Genomic DNA, 27013 nt, shown 5'->3' with positions numbered 1-27013 from the left:
TCAGCCTCCCAAAGTGTTGGGATTACAGGTGCAAGTCACTGCACCTGGCCTGTTTCACATTTTTTGTACCAAATATATTACAGTTTGAAAGAAGTTTAATTTTTCTTTTAAAGACTGATTATTATTTGTTACTTTTGCTGACGTCACATTTTAAGTAACTAAAAATTGCAACAACCACATGGTTTACAAAGAAATTGCTTGCTTCAACTTGAGATATGTAGTTTAAAAAAAAACAAAAACAAAAAACTCCAATCTGAACTGAATAAAGATCAACTACATTCTGAACCGAAAAACATCAAAGCAAAATTTCTTCTCTGACATTTACAAACTTATAAAAGCATTATCCTTTCAAAACATAAATAGCTTTCTACTGCCTTCTTATCCCTTTTCCCCATCTTGAACTCACACTGAATGCTACGGACACTAGCTTACCAATAGTTCCTAATTGGTTAAGGGCACAGACAACGGTACTGGAACACCAGAACCTGTCTGTTCCAGTTTTGAAAACAGCCTTTCTAGTTCGTTTTCAAGTACATATAGACAAATTTGAACTTTTTCCACAGTTATATTAAAGGAGCTGAAGAGGTACAATATACAGTGAATTCCATCCACTACATTCCAAAGTGACTATCTACAAGAAAATAGAATAGTCAGCCCTAAGGCAGGGGAGGTAGTTCCAGTATACTAGTCTTTAGAATTTCTAGGTTTGGTAGTACAGTTAAAACATTTGAATGAGTCTTCTATGATGTTTTTCTAAAAAGTAGGGTTATTTTTCATTTCTCAACTGACAAGGCTAATTTTCTTCTGTTTATTTTTTAGATAGTCTCGCTCTTTCTCCATGCTGGAGTGCAGTGGCGCGATCTCCGCTCACTGAAAGCTCCACCTCCCGGGTTCATGCCATTCTCCTGCCTCAGCCTCCCGAGTAGCTGGGACTACAGGCGCCCGCCACCATGCCCGGCTAATTTTCTGTATTTTTAGTAGAGACGGGGTTTCACCATGTTAGCCAGGATGGTCTCCATCTCCTGACCTCGTGATCCACCCGCCTTGGCCTCCCAAAGTGCTCGAATTACAGGCATAAGTCACCACGTCCAGCCCTGATAAGGCTAATTTTCTTCTTTTATTAAGTAAATTCATTTAGTTTAAGCATTTTGAAATGACTATGGTTTTATAATGTGATTGTGTGAAACTAAATCAGGAACATGCACATTTGTGTTTTCAGAAAAAGGAAAAAAGATGACACTTTTACTATACTCATACCTAATTTAGGGTATAAAATGTGGTTCCTGAAAATGGAAGTTCTATACAAATCTGTGCCATATGAGGTTATTATAGCATAGAAGCTATGGAGATCCATCATATTTGAGCAATCACTTTTCTGTTTTACATAAATCCCCTCATGGAGTGCCCTCAGCTAGTTTCCTCCAGCCACCTTTCATGGAATTGTTGGTTCATCCTCTGAGGCTGCAGTAGTTAACTTTGATGTTTTCTTTTTTCTCTTATTTTTTTTCTTCTTCTTTTTTTTTTTGAGACAAAGTCTCGCTCTGTGGGCCAGGCCAGGCTGGAGTGCAGTGGCACAATGTTAGCTCACTGCAACTCTCTGCCTCCCGGTCTCAAACAATTCTCCTGCCTCAGCCTCCCGAGTAGCTGGGATTATAGGCATGGGACACCATGCCCGGCTATTTTTTGTATCTTTAGTAGAGACAGGGTTTCACCATGTTGGCCAGGCTGGTCTTGAACTCCTGACCTCAGGTAATCAGTCCACCTCGGCCTTCCAAAGTGCTGGGATTACAGGCGTGAGCCACTGCACCTGGCCTAACTTTGATGTTTTCTAAAACGTCTAAGGTCTTAAGCAATCCTTAGCTGTCTAACTGATCTATCCCCACTCTGTTTCCTCAACCACTTCCCTTGAAGTAACCTAAACCATCTAAACACTGAGCACACTGCACTTCCTTTGTTTCACTGTGGGCAAGTCCAGCACCATCACTTGCACATATCCTCATGCCCCCACTCTATTATAGGTTAAAACTATACATCAGAACAGCAAACGGCAGAAAGAAAAGCCACAAAGGGAATAATTGCAACCTTATTGCAGAGCATATTCCATACTCTAGACAGCTGAGGAGGCTAAGTGTGCATGAAGGAGTGAGGTGTCTCACTGGGCTACAGTGTGCAGTATGGTTTGTCAGTGCTCTCTGAGCATACAGTAAGTCAAACCACTAGAAAAAATAGGTATGTTCTTCCGCATACTTTGGCTCTTTGCTCTAAACCATTCAATGATTTCCTATTTCACAAAGAATAAAAACCAGTCTTTTCATGACCTGGAAGGCCAAACATGAACAGGCCCTTGGTTAACTCTTAGATCTCATTCCCACCACTGGCCCCACGCCTCACAGTCATTCTGCCTTCTCTGATGTTCCACTCACACACCCAACCTTGCACTTACTACTCACTCGCAGTGCTTTGCCCTAGGTATCTGTGTACTTTACTCCCTTAAACTCGTGCCTATATAGCACTTAATCTGAGAGGCCTTCCCTGAACACACTATTTAAATTAATATCCCCATTTCTCCTACGTCATTCTCTTTTTTCTTGCTTTCTTTTTCCACAGTGCACTTATCACCACCTGATATCATACATACTTATTTGTACAGTAAATATGTCGTCCACTAAAGTGAGAGAGATGATGATAGAGATGACATCTGTTGTACTCACTGTTACCTCACAACTACCTGGCTCACTGTAGAAATACCAGAGTGTTATTGTTACAAATGTACTATAACTGTGTACATGTCCACAATAACACATTCCAAGGCCAGGTGTGTTGGCTCATGCCTGCAATTCCCAGCACTTTGGAAGGCTGAGGCAGGAGGATCACTTGATCAGGAGTTCGAGATCTGCCTGGCCAACACGGTGAAACTCCATCTCTACCAAAATACAAACATTAACCGGGTGTGGTGGTGCATGCCTGTAGTCCCAGCTACTCAGGAGGCTGAGGGAGGAGAATTGTCTGAACCTAGGAGGCAGAGGTTGCAGTGAGCCGAGATCACACCACTACATTCCAGCTAGGGAGACAGAGCGAGACACCTCAAGAGAAAAAGAGAGAGAGAGAGAAAAAAAGGCTGGGAGCGGTGGCTCATGCCTGTAAAACCAGCACTCTGGGAGGTCGAGGCGGGTGGATCACCTGAGGTCAGGAGTTCGAGACCAGCCTGGTTAACATGGCGAAACCCCATCTCTACTAAAACTACAAAAATTAGCTGGGCATGGTGGAGGGTGCCTGTAATACCAGCTACTCAGGATGCTGAGGCAGCAGAATTGCTTACACCCGGGAGGAGAGCTTGTAGTGATCTACCGAGATCGCACCAGTGCACTCCAGCCTAGGCAACAAGAGCAAAACTCTGTCTCAAAACAAAACAAAACAAACAACAAACAAAAACAAAATAACATTCTAGAGACAAACAGCATTACAAAAAAATCAGTGCTATGTGGGAAACCACTAGACGGGAAGGCAAATAATATGAAAAGTGGCTTTTTTTTTTCCCTGTAAATCAGGGTTCTTTGTTTTTTAAAGCTACCTTAGAAGTTGATCAGTATTCTGATGCTCAATAAGTTGGTGAAGAATTCACTATAGTTCTGTCAAGAGCTGACAACCTTTTTTTTTTTTTTTTTTTTGAGATAGAGTCTCGTCCTGTTGCCAGGCTGGAGTACAGCGGTGCGATCTCAGCTCATTGTAATCTCCACCTTGCGGGTTCAAACAATTCTCCTGCCTCAGCCTGCTAAGTAGCTAGGACTTTAGGCACATAACGCCACGCTGGCTAATTTTTTTTTTTTTTTTTTTTTTAAGTACAGACGGGGTTTCACCATGTTGCCCAGGCTGGTCTCAAACTCCTGAGCTCAGGCAATCCACCCGCCTCGGCCTCCCAAAGTGCTAGGATTACAGGTGTGAGCCACTGTGCCCAGTCCTAACAAAGCTTTTTAAAAAATTAAATTGCAGGAGAGCAACCACCCAATTAAAAATCTACAACCTTAGCTATATCTAGCAACAGCAACTACAGCATTTACAGTTAGTTAATAAGTTTTGGATTATCACAGCTCAAAACATTGGGGCTCTATTATACTCTGCATTGTACTATATTAAAATGAAGGAGTAGGAAGAGAAAAATGACTATTCTACTATACTCAGAAAAATGCATTCTATTTTCTTCCCAATATTGGGTTGTTCCTTTTCACACATGGAATGTGCAAGAGCAGGGGGTGATAGGGAACAAGTGGGAGAGTTGGCATGCAGCACTTTATTTCAGTAAATATTTTAGAAAACTTTAGCAGATGACCAAGCAGCTTTAAGATAAGGCAGTCTTGATTTGATACTGTTTAGAATGCCAAAGATATGTCTTTGTATAATGTAAAGAAACAAAAATTATTAGTGACTCTTTACATCTGTTTCCTGATGCCAACAAGCAAGCTATTCCTCCATTATGGTAACCACAAAGCCCCATTAAGTTTTATGTAATTTTTCTCAGGAATCAAAAAGGTAAGAAATCAGGTGTTCGTGGAATTTTTGTGGAATATTTCATATTAAGTATGTATTCATTAAACAATAACAAACAACAAACATATTAAATGTACTGATACAGGAGTGCTGGGAAGGGAAGAGTGTGGTTCCTTTAAATGATATAGGAGCGGGGACAGGAAGTGCTGGGTAGAGAAAGGCAGGTCCCTGGCTAGGGCTCCACCCCCACGGAGAGACATAGGTGAGGACAGGCACTCCTGTTTTCAGGCCCAAATGTTGCATTTTCCAAGACCACCCTGGCCCGCCATGCCCCCATCCTGGGCCTATAAAAACCCAAGACCCTAGCAGGCAGACACACAGCAGCCAAACATTGAGAGGAGCACACAAGCGACTAGAAGGTGAAAAGACGTCGAGGGAGCACACCTGCAGAAGAGCATACCAACAGACGCCAGCATGCCAGCAGGCCATCAACTGGCTGGACGTGGCAGAGTTTGGCTGGGGCAGTTAGAAGACAGCTGGGGCCACCGAGCAGCCCAACTCCAGGGGAAAAACCATCTCTTTTCTGGATCCCTCATCAACAGAGAGCTACTTCCACTCAAGAAAACTTTGCACTCATTCTCCAAGCCCACGTGTGATCCGATTCTTCCAGTATACCAAAGCAAGAACCCAGGATACAGAAAGCCTTCTGCCCTTATGACATCGTAGAGAGTCTGAGTTGGTTAACACAAGGCAAACTAAAAAAGCACCCTGTAACACACGCCCTCTGGCGCTTCAGCTATAAAGATTCATCCCTGGACATTGCGGTGGGGTCGGAGCCCCACAGCTCCCCGTCTGTATGCTCCCCTAGAGGTTTGAGCAGCAGGGCACTGAAGAAGTGAGCCACACCCCCGTCGCACGCCTTCTAGGGGCACAAGGGAACTTTTCCTGTTTCAGTATGAGAGAAACTCAAATTGCAAATCCTCTGTGTAGCAGAAAATGTATTTCTGATGTCTCATAACTCCAGAGCCTTATGGTCCTGCCATTTAAATACGTAATCTGTGTCTTCCTATTTCAGCTATTGGTGACTATACATTTATCATATATTGAAGAGAATTCACTTTATTATATACCCTGTGAATACTGGCAGTAAGTAAATCTTTTAAAATATGGCAACTTGACTTCTGGTTTCTGATCTGGCACATAAGGAGCTTAGAAGTCATCACTCCCATCCACGTGACAAGAAAAAAGCCGATCAAACTTAAACAGTATCTCTTCTTAGATCCATCAGAGAAGTGAGGTCACAGAGAAAACTGTTTCCCCCAAAACTCGAGAGACAGACAGGTGGACACAGAAATCAACAAGCAGAAACCTTCACAGGATCTAGTACCAGTGCAGGAAAACCTAAACTGTAATTGATGAATAGCTGGATGCTCAGTGTGAATAACTTTAAGACGCCAGGGGGACCTAGTCTTAGGGATCCCCTACACTTTTGTGGGTTTTTACCTCAGGGAACCTTACCAGGTTCTCAAGTGAAGATCAGAGAAAATCTGTGTTTCTGCAAAAGAAGGGAAGGGCAGCCACAATGAAATGCACCAAAGTATTCTGTTATTAACAAGGTTTGCTCTCAAGAGAAACTATTTTACCAGAGCCTAATCAACTAGGTTTTTCCAAAAACTAACCAACTTGGGGAGAAGGGAAATATCCAACTCCAGTCTCCTCTACCCCTTTTTGCCTCACCTAACGGGTAAAAAAACAAAACTGAGAAGCACTTTGTGTAGGTCACAGACCAGGTGCATGGGCTCACTGAAAGACTGAGACATAATCATAGCAATACATAATGTCTCCCTTCCCCACACCTTACCAACACATCTACAGGGCTCCTGTACAACAGGGGATTACACATGAAGCAACAGTATGTCTCAGCTCTTATTTAAGAAGAAGTCTCTAGAGAAACCCAAAGACAACAAGGGGACAAAAACAAGGACACCAGATGAAATTTTAGCCTCCAACACCTACAGCTACAGCAAATAGTAAAATGGCCTAGGCCCTAACCAGATAAACATAAAACATCACACTACGGGCCTATTTACCTTGGTTCCTTTTACCCACTACACCACGTTCAACAAAAAATTACAGGGCATCCTTAAAACAATATGGCAATAGGACTCAAGTGTTCCTATTGGGAATCCTTGACTACCGAAAATGTCATCTCTAATAATATCACAGATCATAAAAACTCAGGATAAGAAGGATGTTCAGCCATCACTGGCAATACTGATCATTATACTAGAGGTCTTAGTCAATTCAGCTAAAATCCCAAAAGGATAAATGATTTAAATATCAGAAAATGATTTAAAAAGTCACTATTTGGAGATACCTATAAGAGATAAGCATTTCAGCTAACTATTAAACTAATTCGGCCTGGTGTAGTGGCTCACACCTGTAATCCCAGCACTTTGGGAGGCTGAGGCCGATCATCTGAGGCCAGGAGTTCGAGACCAGCCTGGCCAACATGGCGAAACCCTGTCTGTAATAAAAACACAAAAAAATCAGCCAGGCATGGTGGCACGCACCTGTAATCCCAGCTACTGAGGAGGCTGAGTTAAGAAAGAGAATCGCTTGAACCTGGGAGGCAGAGGTTGCAGTGAGCTGAGATCGTGCCTCTAGCCTGGGCAACAGAGTGGGACTCTGTCTCAAGAAAAACAAAAACAAAAAATAAATAAATAAGTAAATAAATAAATTCAAGTGTTCACAAGTGTTCAGTGAGATATCTGGATAAAAAAGTAGCATATAAGAATTATTAGGTTCCTATACACTAGTAATAACTAGCTAGGAAATACAGTAAAAGCCATATCTAGAACAAGCCTAACATGAAACGTGCAAGCTTATGTAATGAAGCTTTAGAGCTTTACAAAAAGAATATTAAAAGATCTACATAAATGAAGACATATGCCATGCTTCTAACCGGATTACTCAAAATTCTTTTTTTTTTTTTGAGATGGAGTTTCGCTCTTGTTGCCCAGGCTGGAGTGCAATGACGCAATCTCGGCTCACTGCAACCTCCACCTCCTGGGTTCAAGTGATTCTCCTGCCCCAGCCTCCTGAGTAGCTGGGATTACAGGTGCCTGCCACCATGCCCAGCTAATTTTTTGTATTTTTAGTAGAGACAGGGTTTCAACATGTTGGCCAGGCTGGTCTTCAACTCCTGACCTCAGGTGATCTGCTAGTCTCAGCCTCCCAAAGTGCTGGGATTACAAGAGTAAATCAATGCACCCAGCCTGGATCACTCAAAATTCTAAAGATGTCAATTCTCACCCAATTAGCCTCTAAGTTCAATGCAATCCTAGCCAGGTGCAGTGGCTCACGCCTGTAATCCCCAACACTTTGGGAGGTTGAAGTGGGCAGATAACCTGAAGTCAGGAGTTCAAAACTAGCCTGGCCAATGTGGTAAAACCCTGTCTCTATGAAAAATACAAAAATCAGTTGGGCGTGGTGACAGGTGCCTGTAATCCCAGCTACTTGGGAGGCTGAGGCAGGAGAATCGCTTGAACCCAGGAGGCAGAGGTTACAGTGAGCCGAGATCACGTCACTGTACTCCAGCCTGGGCAACAGAGTGAGACACCGCCTCAAAAAATAAATAAATAAATAAAATAAATTCAATGCAATCCTAAAAAAAAAAACCTCTAAGATTTAAATACGCATTATGAAATATCTCAAACAAGAAAAAAAATAAAACTATAGTAAGAAAACATGGAACCACAATCCAGCTTTAAAAAAAGACATCACCAATAGAGTTAGAAAAGAAGAGCTAAGAAAAAATTTCCCCTACAACACAGCAAAATATACTAAGTAGAGCAATTAAAACAATATGGTAGGGCACAGTGGCTCATGCCTGTAATCTCAGCACTTTGGGAGGCCGAAGCAGGTGAATCACCTGAGATTGGGAGTTATGTGTACAATTCTAGTTTTAAAATTTAACCCTTATTTTTCCTCTTATGTTGTTACATATATAAATAAAACAAAATATCAATTCACTCGTTCAGCCAGACAACCATCAATCATGTATACCTACACTCTCCAAGATATTATATTTGATCCTGAAGATACAAAGTTAACATGGTGAAGACCCATAAATAATTCAAAATGTGGTGGGAGAGACCATAGAACAGTTATTTACTATGCAAAAGTTTCCATGCTATAACAGAACAACGAACTAAAGAGCTGTGGGAATACAGATGAGTATTATCTCATTCAGGGGAAAGCTGGGGAATTTTTTATATAGGTAACATTTGATTTAGGTACCTTAACAAATGAAAAGGAGGCCAGGCACAGTGGCTCACGCCTGTAATCCCAGCACTTTGGGAGGCAGAGGCGGGTGGATCACCTGAGGTCAGGAGTTCGAGACCAGCCTGACCAACATGGTGAAACCCCGTCTCTATTAAAAGTACAAAATTAGCCAGGCGTGGTGGCACATGCCTGTAATCCCAGCTACTCAAGAGGCTGAGGCAGAAGAATCACTTGAACCCAGGAGGCGGATGTTACAGTGAGCTGAGATCACGGCATTGCACTCCAGCCTGGGCAACAAGAGTGAAACTCTGTCTTAATAAAACAAAAAGAATTTGGAGGCTGAAGGGCAGGATTTTGGTAGAGGTAACAATATGTGCATATATTAGAGGACAAAAACAAGGCATATACCAAGAAGTCAGTCAAGACCACTTACAAGCTATACGACTTTGGGCAATAAACTGAACCTGTTTCAACTGAAAAATAAGGACAATGATATCTTCCTCAGAGGGTTGCCCTGAGGAAAATGAGATGGTAAGCTGAGAAGAATATGATGGCAATGGCTGCCACATCTTCCACCTACTGACTTCCAAGGCTGATTTACCTGTTTTACCTCAGGTTATTGTCTCCTTTCTCTCTCACTATTCCTCCAGGAGCTATTTGACAGAAGAACAAATCCTTTCAGTCATGTACGATGAATGGTCTAGCAGAGTTCTTGACATACAGCATTTACTTTAAAAACATTATTTCTTTTTAAACGTATGTTCAGAGTTCCACTGAACTATTCTCTATGGTATTCTCTAGAACTGCTTTGCAATTACTGCTAGGATCCCAATTCTCAGTTTGAGAATGAGTGGTACGTTTAATAAGCACCCCACCTGATGTGTCCACATACTTCATACTTACAGGCTGAGGCTGTTCTGCAATACAGCAGTTGAAACACAACCAGAATTCACTCATGCTTACAGTCCACAGTAAATGAGCACCAATGAAGGTTCCAAATCTCAACTCAGGAAGTTCCACAAAATACGCTCCTCAATATGATGAATGTCCAGTGATGCCAAGATGAAATTTTATTATTTCACTGTGTTTTTGTTCCTGGAAGTCAAGTATCTTACACAGTCAATTTAATAAAGAAAAATTCGGATTGTTTCCTTTCTTTGCTTCTGGTTCTACAGAGACTCCTTTCTGAACCACGACGAAGGTATAAAAATTGTTGTCTTGACCCAGGGACTATAACAGAGAGTCTAGGGAAAAAAAAGAAAAAAGAAAAAAAAGTTAAACTTTATTTATCCTTGAAAGCTTTTATTGTTAAAATAAGTATTACCCAAAAAAGTAAACACTGAAAAAAAAATCAAGATTTTAACAAACTGATATTCATTCACCAAATTATTTTTTGAGCAACTTTTTTAGTGTCAAGTTCTAGGTGTAGTAGTGAAAGTAGACAGAAATCTCTGTCTTCGTAGGGCATCCTATTTTATGATTATAAAAGTATGAATTATTTTAATGAGTTAATTTTAAAATCACTCATTATGAGTGCTTTAAAATCACAATTATGACTGCCACATACAAGTTTCTAATTCCAAGAAGAAATAATGATCACCACTTTCATACAGGTTTCTTCAGTTGAGTCCTTTATTCTCACAGACAACTCAGACAGTAATTGACATAGCAATGAATTCTAAGGAGATAATCAAGCAGGTGCAGTTCATCAAAAACCATAAACAAAATTATCACCTTATCCACTGGAATTAGAGCTGTACATGAAAAATGGGTAGAGGTTAAGTTAGGCTTTCTTCTGTGAATCAAGCTATTAGATCCCTACCACTCCCACCATCATTACTAGAACACAAGTTAGTCAAAATACTTTATATCCCACCATGGCAAACCAAGCTGAGTCTATTAGAATCCTTGTCAGGCAATTTTCTATCTGCAGTTGGACAAAGAGTTAAACCTATTTTTTCCTTCTGACTGCCAAGCTGTTGACTTTAAGGATGTCCTTAGTCAATAATATCCTATACCCTCATGTGGAAGACGGTTTTGAGATAATAATGCTGACAGGCAGAGGCAAAAGAAAGTGGGAAGTCAAGATGACATGAATCTCTGATTCTAGGCATCCCTAAGATCAGTTTCACCTGTGCACCAGACATTTGGTTTTGTAAGGCAACATATCTCCCTCTTTAGCCTGAAGTTATGATGAAGTGGGTTTGTATCACTTGCAGACTACAACAATCGTCAAGTGAAGATGTCCAATAGACAGTCTGATACACAGATCTGAAGCCAAGGAGAAGTTTTACAATCATCAGATTATGACTAAAGCAATGAATGATCTCTAGGGAAAACAGTGTCATGACGAAGTGTGCTCAACAGAGTCCTCTGAGTAAGAACAGCATTTAAATCATAGGTAGAAAAAGAGAGGTCTACAAAGGAGGTTTGGGTGTTATCAGAATTAGAAGAGGAAAATCCGTTAAATGTGGTGTCACTGGAGCCTGTTTCAAGGAAAAAGTGGGTGGCAGTATTCACTGCCACTGAGATAGTAAAGATTGAGGACTATTCCTTAGACTGTGCAGCAAACACAGTGTGGCCCTGGCAACAGGAGTTTCAGTAAAGTGGTGTGGGAAGAAATCAGATTACAGGAGGTTAAGTGAGTGAAAGGAAAGCAGCAGTCAACAAGTGTACACAATGTTTGCAAGAAAATAGATATGAAGTTTAAAAAGTAGAGTATAGAATGAAGAAAAAGAGCCTTCCTTGAAATGAAAAGATCAAAGACTAAAGATGTATCAATTTGACTGTGTTCAAAGAGATGTTAACATTTTTGTCCCAAATGGCAAAATATAAATCACTTATTTGTAAATTCTGGAAAGAGACCCCATACATGTTACAAGCTTTGCCAACTACAGATCAGTAACAACCACATTATAGGATCACAGAGTCCTGAACATCAAGTAAAATTAAATTCCTCCCTTTTGCTTTTTCCAAAGCCATGACTCTAAACCTGGAAAGACAGAAGTGACAGTAATTTTTGTAGCTGTAGAGATGAAGATGTAATGTGAAGTTAATGCACACATCCTCGGTGTCACAAATCTGGGTAGTATAACAAGGCATGAATTCAGGACCCTGATTCTACAGTCCAGAGGACAAGTCCTCTAACATACAGGAAAATGACATGATAAGATTTAAGCATGTGTCCAACGAATATCAAAAGAAAGAAAAGTTTACATTTTTGCCATTAATTAAAATCCAGAACCTGGAATGTTTATTTAAGCAGAGATGAACATTCCTTATCTCACCCAAACTCTAAACCAAGGAAGTGGCAGTCTTTGGCCAATGAATCAGGTAAATACTGTGAAGTTTTATCAGCTCAAAGAATAGTATCACTTATTTCCTCCATCCAATCTTCTTAGCAGGAATACAAGAGAAAAGTCTTAAATACACAGTCTCATGAACATTATTTCAGTGCTGCTATTTAACAAGTTTAATTTCACCCTGGATCAAAAATCTTGCCCATTAAGAAGGCTTTATAAGTTTTTTAAAAAAATATTTTTTGAGAAAGGGTCTCACCGTGTTGCCCAGGCTGAGCTCAAACTGCTGAGCTCACACCTCAGCCTCCCAAAGTGCTGGATTATAGACATGAGCCACCTCACCTGGCCTAAAGTACAATAACTTCTGCTGCTACGTATTTCCACTTAGATGACAGATCTGCTAAAATATATTTTCAAACCAAGAAGATGTTTGCAATTCCATGGATTTTTATTTAAGTAAATATATGGATCTTAAAATGTTTCAGACATGCTTTGGAATGTGATATCAATACATCTTCTTGCTTTTCTAAACAAATTTCCTTTTTAGAACTTTTTTTTTTTGAGACAGAGTCTCGCTGTGTCGCCCATGCTGGAGTGCAGTGGCGCGATCTCAGCTCACTGCAAGCTCCGCCTCCCGGGTTCACGCCATTCTCCTGCCTCAACCTCCTGAGTAGCTGGGTATACAGGCGCCCGCCACCATGCCCGGCTAATTTTTTTCTATTTTTAGTAGAGACAGGGTTTCACCATGTTAGCCAGGATGGTCTCGATGTCCTGACCTCGTGATCCACCCGCCTCGGCCTCCCAAAGTGCTGGGATTACAGGCGTGAGCCACCGCGCCTGGCCTAGAATGGTTTTCTAAAGTATATATACTTAAAACATATTTACATATAAACACCTTCAAGGAAGTATTGAATTCTTCACAAAAAACTTCAACACACTGCCACTAATAATAACTATACTAATAGTTACTTTCACTTCTTGAGCTGAAAGCTGCTTAAAACATGACCATTTTAAAAACCTATACTTTTTGAAATCTTTAGATAACAAAAGGAGAGTCACTGTACAATAACATCAACATATAAACTTGGCTTTAAATACAGCTCAGCACATTCCACACGTAACTAAGGGGTCAGACTGGTCTACAGCACAAGAGGGTATTTTAATCACCTCACAGATTCATAAGACACACAATTTTAGAAAGGGAAGGGACTTTTAAAGAGAACATCATGGAACTTGGTCATTAAACAGCTTATCCAAGGCCACTTAGCTAGTGAGCTTCCCTGAATTTGCTTACAAATGAGACTGACATGAGGAGAAAAGTGCAATAGTATTCTGTACTCAAAATATTATCCACTATCAGTTCCCCTCCTCCTCCTTTTTACCACCTAAATCAAACACTGCAGATACCAGCTTCCTACCTGCATGAAGTTTTGCTGCTGACAACTTAATGAAGTTATATTCCAACATCCTACCCGCAATGTAATAAAAATGCTTTCTAGATCAACTTCCAAAGAAAAACAGTAATATTTTGATGTGAAAACCTGGCAGTGGGGCATGTCAGGTAACTAAGTTGTTTTGTTTTTTTTTTAATCTAAAATATTCTAACTCAGTTCAGGAATTAAGAATGCTCAGTTGTGTGAAACTGAATCAAAAATTCAGAATTTGGACTTTGAAATAAAAGATCTGTGACAATTATAGCACTTCATTAAGTTTTTAGAATTGTTAGGCAAGTGACAAACTATATCACTCTGTTCCCTCCCTCCTTCTTTCCCTCTCTCCCTCTCTTCTCTTTCTCTCTTTCTTTCTTTTTTTGAGACAGAGTTTCAGCTCTGTTGCACACGCTGCAGTGCAGTGGAGCAATCCTGGCTCACTGCAGTCTAACCTCTCAGGTTCAAATGATCCTCCCACCTCAGCCTCCCAAGTAGCTGGGACTACAGGTACATGCCACCACATTTGGCTAACTTTTTAATTTTTTGTAGAAACAGGGTCTCACTATGTTGCCCAGGCTTACCCTCAGTTTTCTTAGTAATAAAATGAAATACTGCATTGCCATTTCACAGGTCTGATATGAGGATTAAATTTGCTAATATACATGAACATACTGTATATATTATAAAGAGCATACAGGTTGAATATCCCTTTTCCTAAATGCTTGGGACGAGAAGTAATACAGATTTCAGATTTTCTTGTAGTTTGAAATATTTGCATTACACTTAACCTACTGAACACTCTAAATCTGAAAATCTGAAATCCAAAATGCTCCAGTGAACATTTCCTTAGTCCATGTCAGCACTCAAAAAATTCTGGCTGGGCACGTGGCTCACACCTGTAGTCCCAACATTTGGGGCAACTGAAGCACGAGGATCGTGTGAAGCCAAGAGTTCGAGACTAGCCTAGGCAACATAGCAAGGCCTCATCTCTACAAAACAATTTAATTTAATTTAATTTAATTTTTAAAACTTTTTTTAAGTTGTGGACTTTGCAGCATTTCAGATTTCTGGATTTGGATGCCCAACCTGTATTGATATAAGATGCTTTTTTGTTACCAGAATTAAAATGGCAAAATTGCACTATTCTGCTATAGCAAAAACAGGTAATTTGCTGCAAACTTTGAAGAAACAGCCTAAAAATCTATCTAGAAAAAAAAAGAGAATGAAAAAAGGTGAATTATGGTTTTATACAAAACAATAATGAATGACAGCTTCAGGCAACACAGATGATTCTCATATGGCGAGAGAAGCAGCATGACACAATACACATGGAATGATACCATTTCTGTGAATTTCAAAAACAATTTAAACTATTTTGTTTAGAGATGCATACACAGGTATAAAAGTAAAGCAAGGAAAGTTATAATTAAAGTCAGGAGAATGGTTACCTCTAGGACTGAGGGCAGAGATTACAAATAGGAAGAGGTGCTTATGGGCTCCTGGAATGCTGACAATGTTCCACTTCTTGACCTGGGTGGTAGCCACACAGGTATTTGCTTTATAATTATTTGTTAAATAATACATGTATGCACTATGCAATTTAATTTAATTTTATTTTATTTTTTGAGACAGGGTCTTGCTTTGCTACCCAGGCTAGAGTGCAGTGTCGCAATCTCAGCTCACTGCAACCTCTGCCTCCCAGACCCAAACCATCCTCCCACCTTAACCTTCCAAGTAGCTGGCACTACGGGTATGCGCCACCATGCCCAGCTAATTTTTAAATTTTTTGTAGAGACAAGGTCTCACTATGTTGCCTGGGCTGGTCTCAAACTCCTGGGCTCAAACAGTCTGCCTGCCTCCTCCTCCCAAAATGCTGGGATTATAGGCATGAGCCACCATGCCTGGCCACTATGCAATTTATATGTATTTTTAAATGACAACATTTTTTTTTTTTTTAAAGACAGAGTTTTGCTCTGTCACCAAGGCTGGAGTGCAGTGGCACGATCTCAGCTCACTGAAACTTCAGCCTCCCTGGTTCAAACAATTCTCATGCCTCAGCCTCCTAAGTAACTGTGATTACAGGCGCCCACCACCACGCCCAGCTAATTTTTGTATTTTTTTTTAGTAGAGATGGGGTTTCACTATGTTGGCTAGGCTGGTCTCAAACGCCTGACCTCAAGTGATCCGCTGGCCTCGGCCTCCCTAAATGCTGGGATTACAGGCATGAGCCACCACGCCCAGTCTGAAATGATAAAAACTTAAATGAAATGTGAATGTAAAAAGTAGGCCGGGCACGATGGCTCAGACCTGTAATCCCAGCACTTTGGGAGGCTAAAGTGGGAGGATTACATGAGGCCAGGAGTTCAAGACCAACATGGCCAATGCAGCGAAACCCTGTCTCTACTAAAAACACAAAAATGAGCTGGGTGTGGTGGCACATGCACCTGTAATCCCAGCTACTCAGGTGGCTGAAGCACAAGACTTGCTTGAACTTAGGAGGCGGAGGTTGCAGTGAGCCGAGATCATGCCACTGCACCCCAGCCTGGACAACAGAACAACACTGTCTCAAAAAAAAAAAGTATTAATCAATACTGGACCAGGCTTGGTGATTCACACCTGTAATCCTAGCATTCTGGGATGCTGAGGCAGAAGGATTGCTTGAGACCAGGAGTTCGAGACTAATCCAGGCAACATGGCAAAATTCCGTAACTACAAAAATTTTAAAAATTGGCCGGGCGCGGTGGCTCAAGCCTGTAATCCCAGCACTTTGGGAGGCCGAGACGGGCGGATCCCGAGGTCAGGAGATCGAGACCATCCTGGCTAACACGGTGAAACCCTGTCTCTACTAAAAAATACAAAAAAAAAAAAAAAAAAAAACTAGCCGGGCGCGGCGGCGGGCGCCTGTAGTCCCAGCTACTGGGGAGGCTGAGGCAGGAGAATGGTGTAAACCCGGGAGGCGGAGCTTGCAGTGAGCTGAGATCTGGCCACTGTACTCCAGCCTGGGCAACACAGCGAGACTCCATCTCAAAAAAAAAAAAAAAAATTTTAACAATTACCCGGGTGTGGTGGCAAGTACTTCTGTTGTCAGCTACTTGGAAGGCTCAGTTTGGAGGATCACTTGAGCCCAGGAAGTCGAGGCTGCAGTACACCAAGATGCGCCATTGCACTAAAGTCTGGGCAACAGAGTGAGACCATCTCAAAAACATAAATAAATAAAATAAAAACTAACAATGAGCAGTTGACAATACTGAATTGAGGAAGATCAGAGGTGGAAATGCAAAACACAGAATCAAGTACGAGTGAACATCCTTGCTAGAGACTTTCGAAGAATTGGTAAAATTATTGGGGAAGGGGGTCTGAAATTCCATCAGATGCCAAAGAGGTTTCTGCCAGAAATGCAAAAATTAATCAATGACCAAATATAAATTATCAATAAAGCTTATTCATAGCTGTAGCAGCACTAAATCAGTCTCAAACTAGCTGAAACAGCTGATACTCATATGTGTTACAAGGCCCTTCTGAAAAAAATTAACTTATTTTAAGATGATCTTTCAAACTATGTATTTATCACACAGCTACTTCTCTGTGGTTAATCAAAGTCCAAACCATTGTTCCCTGAACTCGGTTATAAAAGGCTGAGGTATGGATGCACATGTAATTATCAAAACAGGAGGGTGAATTTTTTCCTTATATTTAAAATGACTGATTATAGATTAGACTTTCTTATAGTTCCATGTAAGTATAATTATACAGCATGCACTCTTTTTCACATCTGGCTTCTTTCATTCAGCATGTTTTTAAGATTTATCTATGTTGTCTCTATCAGTAAATTATTTTTTATTCCTAAGCAGATTTCCATTATATGGATATTATACAATCTGTTTATCCACCCATCTGTTGATGGACATTAATGTTCTTGGCTATTAAAAATAAAGCTGTTATGATTATGAACATCTGTATAATACAATGGTTTTTGTGAGAAGGGGTGAAGGTGGTAAATTAAAAACACACACACACACACACACACACACACACACACACACACACACAAAAGAGGTGTTTGTGTGAAAAGTTTTTCTCTCTCCTGGGTAAATACCTAGGAGTGGAAATACTGGTTAATACAGTAAGTATGATTTTAACTTTATTAAGAAACTACCCACCAGTTTTCTCAATCAGTTTTACCATTTTGCATTCCTGCCAGCAATGTATAAGAGTTCCAGTTATTCCTTATCCTACCAACTCTTTGTACTATCAATCTTTTAAATTCTAGTCATCCTAGCTGGTGTACAGTAGTATCTTGCTGTGGTTTAAATTTGCACTCTTCTGATAACTGGTGATATTAAGTCTTTTCATGTGCTTCTTGGCCATTCATGTATTTTCTTTGGGTAAATATGTTCCAACCTTTTGCCCATTTTAAAATTCCATCATCTCACTAAGCTATGTTCACATATTCTAGGTCAATCCTTTCTCCAATATATGCAGAGTGAATATTTTATCCTGGTCTTTGTCTTCCTAACAACATCTTTCAAAGAGTTTAAGTTTTTAACTTTGATAATGTCTTATGCACAAGTTTTATCTCTTATGATTTGTGCTTTTGGGTTCTAAAATTTTTTCACATATTCCAAAGTTGCAAAGATAATCTGTTTCTTTTCTAGACCTTTCGGCTTTTATTTTATATCTATAACTTGTTTTACTTAAATTTTATTTTCTGACAGTATAAAGGCCAATTTTTTAAAAAGTATGGATATCTAGTTGTTCTAGTTCATTTGCTGAAGATATCCTTTGCTTATCAGATTAATTTAGCACCTTTACTGAAAATCAGGACTGAGGTCGGACACGGAGGCTCACGCCTGTAATCCCAGCACTTTGGGAGGCCAAGGCGGGCAGATCACGAGGTCAGGAGATCGAGGCCATCCTGGCTAACACGGTGAAACCCTGTCTCTACTAAAAATACAAAAAAGTTAGCCGGGTGTGGTGGTGGGCGCCTGTAGTTCCAGCTACTCGGGAGGCTGAGGCAGGAGAATGGCGTGAACCCGGGAGGTGGAGCTTGCAGTGAGCTGAGATCCAGCCACTGCACTCCAGCCTGGGCAACAGAGCGAGACTCCGTCTCAAAAAAAAAAAAAAAAAAAAAAATCAATGAATACTACACGTTAGAAGGCTGAAGTGGGTGGATCACCTGAGGTCAGGAGTTTAAGACCAGCCTGGTCAACACAATGAAAACCCATGCCTACTAAAAATACAACAATTAGCCGGGTGTGGCGGTGTATGCCTGTAGTCCCAGCTACTTGGGAAGCTGAGGCACAAGAATCACTTGAACCCAGAAGGTAGAGGCTGCAGTGAGCCAAGATCGTGCCACTGCACTGCAGCCTGAGTAACAGAGTGAGAATCTGTCTCAAAAAAAAAAAAAGAATCAATGAAAAATAAAAGACTATTAGCTGGGTACAGTGGCTCACACCTGCAATCCCAGCACTTTGGGAGGCTGAGACGGACAAATCACGAGGTCAGGAGTTCAAGACTAGCCTAGCCAATATGGTGAAATCTCATCTCTACTAAAAATACAAAAAATTAGCTGGGCGTAGTGGCGGGCACCTGTAATCCCAGCTACTCGGGAGGCAGAGGCAGGAGAATCACTTGAACCTGGGAGGCAGAGGTTGCAGTGAGCTGAGATCGGTACCACTGCACTCCAGCCTGGTGACAAAGAGTGAGACTTTGCCTTAAAAAAAAAAAAAAAAAAAAGACTATTAAAATGGCAAATCTTTGCCCTGTGCCTCTCCATCTCTTAGTGAGAACTGTTTTAACTTACCAAGCTGTTTCTTCTGGTATTTACTTTTTTTTTTTTTTTGAGACAGTTTCACTCTGTCACCAGGCTGGAGTGCAGTGGCACAATCTCGACTCACTGCAACCTCCCAGTTCAAGTGTTTCTCCAGCCTCAGCCTCCAGAGTAGCTGGAATTACACACCTGCACCACCACACCCAGCTAATTTTTGTATTTTTAGTAGAGATGGGGTATCACCATGTTGGCCAGGATGGTCTCGATCTCCTGACCTCGTGATCTGCCCACCTCAGCCTCCCAAAGGGCTGGGATTACGGGCATGAGCCACCGTGCCCAGAGTAAAGTATTAACTCTTATAATTGTAAGTAAGATGCCCATTTCTACTTCTCAAATTATCAATTTTTAGACTACTTGGTATAATTAGCTAATTTTTTTTTTTTTTTTTTTTGAGACAAGGGTCTTGCTCTGTTGCCCATGCTGGAGTGCAATGGAATAATCTCGGCTCACTGCAACCTCCACCTTCTGGGTTCAAGCGATTCTCCTACCTCAGCCTCCCTATGTTTTCTTAAATAATCTTTTGTTTTCTCTGAATAACTGCTGAGCTTTTTAAATTGCTTAGTTTTTTTATGTGCCTATATCAGATCTGTGAAACACCCGTAATTTCCAAATACCTGAACATATTAATAGATGTACTGATTCAAATATTCTTTTGGTTTCTTCCTAGTCTCTTGCTTCAATCCTAACTGCTCTAAGTTGGTATGTTCTGTTTCTGTGAATCACGTCTTCCTCTTCTCATTCTTCTCACTTACGTTGTCAAATCACATACATACTCCCCTGGCTTCCTAAGAAGTGGCACACAGAATGAAAATATTTTAATTCCTTACATTTGATACTTGATCATTTAGTTGAATATAGAATACCAAGATAAAAATCTTTCCCTCAGGAGTTTAAAGGCACTATTTCAGTATCTGGTAACTTACAGAGTTGTGAGAAGTCTGATGACATTCCAATTTTCCTTCCTTTGTGTGTGATGTATTTCCCTTCTAGAAGAGTTAAACATTTTTTTCTTTAACTCTTGGAATTCTCAAATGCCACAGAGATGTGACTTAGTTTGGTCCTTTTTCATCATTGTACTGGGGTCTGAATGAGCTCTTTCAAACTGGAAAATGCTGTCCAGGAAAATAATAGTACCTATACCATGGGGCTATAGTGAAAATTAAACAAAATACTTAGTTCACAGAGTAGCTGGGACTACAGGCATGCACCACCACACCCAGCTACTTAATTTTTTTTTTTTTTTTTTTTTTAATTTGTAGAGGCAGGGTCTATATGTTGCCCAGGCTAGTCTCGAACTCCTGGACTCAACTGATCCTCTTGCTTTGGCTTCCCAAAGTGCTGGGATTACTGGAATTACAGGAATGAGCCACGGCGCCCAGCCCAGATAGTACTTTCTTGCAGGCATTGTCCTGTGCACTGTGGGATATTTAGCAACATCCTTGGCCTCTATCCATTAGACACAAACAGTACCCCTTTTTTACCAGTTGTGACAACCAAAAATGTCTCCAGACACTGCCAAATGTCCCTGGGGAGTGATTCCCCCAGTTGGGAACCACTGTTATGGGGAAAAATATTATTATAAAAGTGAACTGAAAAAGAAGTACATGATATCCCTCTACTACAGAGAATCCCCTTCAGATGAGAGGGATAAGGAAAAGGTTCCCTAAGCCAAGAACTAATGACATTCTCCTAAAAGCAACAATCATGAACAAAAAAAACTCTAATAACCTTGTGTGGTATTAAGTTATTCTTGGTTATTCCTCCAAATTCCTCTACATTAAATTCAGGTGACCTTAGTAAGACTTGTTCGACTACAGAACAAGGCTTGGATCTTAGAACATCATAAAAAGCGCTTCTGCACAGATTCCAGCTACCCTAAAACCATCATGCTGGAAAGACCATGCGTACACATAGGCCCAATTGAGCTCAGCCTTCCAGCCTTCCTAGTCAAAGCACCAGACGTGTAAATAAAGCTGCTTAGAATCCTCTAGTTCTGCCCACCTATTAGTTGAATACCATTAGTTGATGATGCTACATTTAAGAGAAGAATTGCCAAGACTTGCCCAAATTCCTGACCTTCAAGATTGAGAGATATAATAGAGTAATTGCTGGTTAAGCCACTGAATTTTAAGGTAGTTTGTTATACAGTGATAGATAACTGGAGCTCTTTTTTTTTTTTTTTTTTTTTTTTCTTTGAGATGGAGTTTCGCTCTTATTGCCCAGGCTGGAGAGCAAAGGCACAATCTCGGCTCACTACAACCTAAGCTCCCAAGTTCAAGCGATTCTCCTGCCTCAGCCTCCCAAGTAGCTGGGATTACAGGTGCCCGATACCATGCCCAGCTGATTTTTATATTTTTGGTAGAGACGGGGTTTCACCATGTTGGCCAGGTTGGTCTTGAACTCCTGACCTCAGGAGATCCCCCCACCTAGGCCTCCCACAATGCTGGGATTATAGGTGTGAGCCACCATGCCCGGTCTGGAACTCTTAATTTTTATGATTATTTTCATATAATTTGTGTATATTTTGTATGCCTCTACTCTTCAATTAAAGATTTTTATGTGCTTCGAGGAAATCTTGTATAACTAATCTTTCTTGGATCAAATGAATTCATCCAATACTTATCAAGATGAACGACTGTCATGGGCTTCTGGTGCCTTCCAACAAAATCAACCAGAAGGAAGAAAAAAACAGAAGTAAATTTGGATTCCAAGAACAATAATGGCAGCAACAACAAAAAGGAATAAAAACTGCTGGTAATACTAAAAGCTGTACTTAACTTTTCTGAAAGGAAACTGGTAACCTGGAGCCAGAAGCAAAGGGAAGCAGAGGTAGGACTAGCAGAGAGATATGCTAAAAGCCCTTTAAGATTCTGCCTTTCCCTTCCCCTTGATTGCCCCTTAGCCACAGAAATTGGCAGCAACAGCCTAGATGTCTTTGTCAGCAGGATAAAATCAGGGTGGCACAAAAGCCTTAGGGAGGGAAGCTCGGGAAAACAGATACCGGCTAATAAGCCATCCTCTTGGCATTCACTCTTCCTGCCCCTCTGTGCCCCCACCACAAGGGGCAGAGGAGCTACAGGGCTGGTAGTGAGTTATAATCTAAGGACATAACCTCTTTCCAGTATCCAATATTATTTATTTATAAGAGTTTAAAAACAAATCCCAATCAGAATTTGCCTGATGCAGTAGCAACCAACAGAAGAACTTGACAGCACTTCAGTGGTGCCAAGTGGCTAAGTGACCTGGGTCCCAAGTCCTTCCTCTCCTTAAACTCACCTGGACATAAATTCCCTAACAGATATCATTAGATTAAGTGACTAATACACCCCAAGGGACACAGAAAAATAGACACATCTAGAACATAAAACTATTGTGAAAGAAAGATGACTCACTAAACAACTTACGCCATCTGAAGCAGCATTACTGGAATGAATGATCCAGCAATGTGTCCCTAAGAAGTCAATGGAAGACATAAGTATATGAAGCCAAAACAAGAAACCATGAAAAAGAATCAAGTAGAAATACTAAATATGAAAAACAGACAATATCCAGATAACAGAGTTCCAGAAAGAGGGAAGGAAATGAAACATTTCTAGGGAAGAATAAACATTTCAAGAAATAATAACTTCCCAGAATTAAAGATAAAAGAAGTCAAGAGTGTAAAGCCTCAAACAGCCAAATAACAGAAGAGCCCATTCCTAGAAAATTTAAGATTATCAAAGAAAAAAATCTCAAAGGCTGGAAAAAAAGAACAGAGTAATGTCAAAAGCAAAAGAATAAGATTAATATTAGATATCACAAAAAGTGACACTGGACACAGAATGGGGTAGTGTAAATCCACAATCCTTTATCCATAATCCTTGCAGCAGGGGTTTTTTCAGAATTCAGAATTGCTATGGTTTGAATGTATCCCCCAAAAAAACATGCACTGGAAACGAAAACCCCCAAAAGATTAATGCTGTCATCATATTTAAGACTATGTGCCCCATTTTGATGGGTTCATTACAAAAGGGCGAGTTCTATCTCCTCACTCATGCTCTCTCTCTCCCTTCTGCCTTCTGCCGCAGCAACACGTTGTCCCCTTGATCTTGGACTTTCCAGCCCGCCAAACCATGAGCCAATACATTTCTGGTTCATTATAAATTACCCAGTCCGTGGTATCTTGTTATAGCAGCACAAAACAGACTAAAACAATGATTTTTCAGATTATATAAAGATAATATGATGTGTGTATGTATATCACATATTATATAACATCCACAACAGCATCTAAGGAACTAACCCGTAATTTAACTCATTACTATCTTGAAGCAAAATCTATAAACATTAACACTAAATGAGATGAATAAAATCTGTAAGTAGCCTCATATCAGTTTGGTTTGGGTGTTGTAGTCAAATAAATTATGAAAAACCATTTGGTTCTTTGATTTTAAAATACCAGGAAAGGGACTCTTGACCTGTATTTTAAAAGTCTTGAATTAAAATAACTTTAAACTTAGAATTTTACATCCAAAACATCCTTCCAATATGATGTGAAGACAAAAATATTTTCAACATATGAAGAATCAGAGGGTCACATAAAGCCCACTAACTACACATTTGGAAGAATACTCAAAAGAAAAAGAAATATAGACGGTACTCCAAGAGATAAAGAAAGTACTCCAAAAGACAAAGAAAGGCCGGGCATGGTGGCTCATGCCTGTAATCCCAGCACTTTGGGAGGCTTAAGCAGGCAGATCAAAAGGTCAGGAGATCGAGACCATCCTGGCTAACACGGTGAAACCCCGTGTCCACTAAAAATACAAAAAATTAGCCAGGCGTGGTGGCGGGCACCTGTAGTCCCAGCTACTTGGGAGGCTGAGGCAGGAGAATGGCATGAACCCAGGAGGCGGAGCTTGTAGTGAGCCAAGATTGCACCACTGCACTCCAGCCTGGGCGACAGAACGAGACTCCATCTCTAAAAAAAAAGAGACAAAGAAAGTAAAAGTAGTCAAATGTCTTAGTAGCCATAAAAAGTGATCTAAAACACCAGCAATATACTCACTGGCGATGGGGAGTTAGGAGATACCTTAAAAGAAGGTATGAGAATGCTGGAGTATCTGTCATATTTAGGGGAAGAAAAAGTCATTTTAAAAGTAAGAAATATACAGAAGTAAACTGAGGAATGGGTCTAAAAGGTAATCATCATAAGAACAAAAACAGAAAAAATTTCAACTTACCCAATGAAAAGCAGGAATGGAGTTAGGCAAAAGGGAAAGGTATGAAAATTAAACCCAATTAGAACAGTAATTACAATAATGTAAATGAGTTGAACTTGCCAATTTAAAGACAAATTGGTATAAAAAAAATTTTATGCTGGGTTAAAAAAATGACACAGCAATATGAGAAATATTTAAGAAAGGATAAACCAAACAAATATGAGCCACAATAAAGCTAACATAGCAATCTTAACAAAATTTAAGGCAGGCCAACCATGGTGTCTTATGCCTGTAAAGCACTTTGGGAGGCCAAGGCAGAATGATTGAGTCCAGGAGTTTAAGACCAGCCTAGCCAACATAGGCAGACTCTGTCTCCCTAAAAAAATAAACATAATAAATAAAAAATAAATGTAACAAAATTTAAGGTAAAAAAAATCAAGAAGGACAAAGTGAGATACTACATATTTATAAAAACAGTAGAACAAAACCACATAATCATCATGAACACATCCACATCAAACAAAGTCTCAATATAGGTCAGAAACAACTGTAGAAAATGCAGGGAGAAAAAGCTAAAATCAACTGCAGTTGGAAATATTAACACTCAACTGATCAAAAACAGTATAAGCAGATATGTTGAAGATCCAAGCAATAAAATCAGAGAATACATATTATTTGCATAAGCACACAGCATATACACAGACAGGTCATATAACAGCCCAAAAAGCATGGCCCAAAACACAAGATCAATACCATACACACTGCATTATCTTACAACAATGGGATAAAACTAGAAATTAATGACAAAAGATGGTTTTAAAATCTCGTTTGGAAACTAAATATATTACTAACTCAGATTAAAAAGTAAAAACATTAAGAAAACTTTAAAATACTCAGATGTTAACAGTAATGAAAATTCAAGACTACACTCTAACTGGATCAATTTTGCTGACTTGGTCACTCCTGAACCGATTACTGGTATGAGCCAACAGGTCCCCTGAACCAAAACTAGGATTAGGCTGATTTGCTTAGGCCAACGGGAATCTACAAATACAATGGAAGAAGCAGGGGGTAGTGAGAGGGAAATCTGATTATCATATTAGGAAGAGGAAAGAAGAGATATATGCAACAGCAGGGAGACAACAATGCTGATAGAATTTTAACTCCAGTTCAGCCACCATTCTCAAAGGTTAATTACTGATCATATAAAATGAGATGGGATCTCAGTTTCCTCGGGTAAAAAATGAACACGATATTTAAGAGTCCCTTTAGTTCTAGGAGTTTGCAACTATATCAGTTGTTTCGTTCAGACTAAAATAGAGCCTGGCACATACTATACCATTTGGTATGAGTATAAAGAATGACTAGGAAGTTTACCACACTCAATTTTGAGAGATTCTTAGGACTACTACTTAAAAAAAAAAAAAAAAAAAACACCTAATGGATGTCCAATAGATAAATGGGAAAAGGACACAAATTTTAAAATCCACAAAGGGGAAGCTGGTAAGCTGCTTTTAAAATATTCCAAGTTTCTAATTTAAAAAGTGAAAATTAAAACACAAAATTCAACTACCATTTCTTATCTATTCAAATATTCAATGTTGATAAAGCAGAGAAACTGGCAACTGCATACACACTATAATAGCTGTGTAGATTGGTAGTGCTCTTAGAAAGTATTCAAAATTTTCACATTTAATGCATCAGTATCACTTCTGGAAATCCAGAAGTAATCCTGACTAGTCCAAAAGAAACCTGACTAGTCCAAAAGAAAGCAAAATACCTATACACACAAAAATGTTTTCTTGCAATATTTCTTATTATAAGACAGAAAACTCCGACACAACCTAAACACGTAACAATGAGGTAATAATTAAATTATGGTTAAATAACAGATTATGTAGGCATTGTCACAGTATTCAGAGAATATATTTAACAAATTTTATTATTTAAGGGCATCTAAAGAGTCCAGTAACTATGAGAAATTTACATTAAAACTGATATGAGCATTTGATTTTTAAAGTTTAAAACCTAACACCTTGTTTCTAAACTTTATCTGACAAATTTTGTACCCCATGTTTTGAAAACATCTGGACTTCATCAAGAATGGGCCAAAAACAATTACATTTTGGGTATAATTCACAGAAATATTAACTTCCAAGAGTATCTGGGGTTTTTTATCCTAAAGGAGAAGATAATATAGCTACTCTTATTGAGCATGCAGCTTATGAGCTTTTGGGTTTTTTTAAAAATATGTGTGGAAAAATTTCAGTATCTACTATGCCAAATAAAGTATTGGTCTTATTTTTACTACATGGTTTATATTTTTATCTGTTTCATTAGCTCAGCTCCACATGAGACCAGTGCCTGCCCCGATTTCTGGAATGCTGCCCCAATTCTTTTCTCCTAGGCCTTGTTGCCAGGGTTGCAGCTGCACAACCAATTCTTATTAAAATGTAAGTCTTTGAAATGCAGGTCTATGGAAAG

The 27013-nt window shown here is 39.8% G+C and overlaps 1 protein-coding gene across 4 annotated transcripts in view; it reads right to left on the bottom strand.

Moving 5' to 3' along the window:
• The window catches only part of CDC42SE2 (CDC42 small effector 2), a 110540-nt gene that overhangs the window by 22900 nt on the left and 60627 nt on the right, over positions 1 to 27013 (bottom strand). For all 4 annotated transcript variants that reach the window (XM_017847858.1, XM_017847859.1, XM_017847860.1 and 1 more), the window contains exon 3: positions 9676 to 10016. In XM_017847858.1, coding sequence (XP_017703347.1) covers positions 9676 to 9729 — 54 coding nt within the window. In that variant the 5' untranslated portion in view covers positions 9730 to 10016. The remainder of the gene's footprint in view (positions 1 to 9675; positions 10017 to 27013) is intronic.

Source organism: Rhinopithecus bieti, unplaced genomic scaffold (assembly GCF_001698545.2).
Source record: "Rhinopithecus bieti isolate Rb0 unplaced genomic scaffold, ASM169854v2 scaffold_28846, whole genome shotgun sequence".
Lineage (NCBI taxonomy): Eukaryota > Metazoa > Chordata > Mammalia > Primates > Cercopithecidae > Rhinopithecus > Rhinopithecus bieti.
This window is presented reverse-complemented; position numbering and strand designations above follow the sequence as displayed.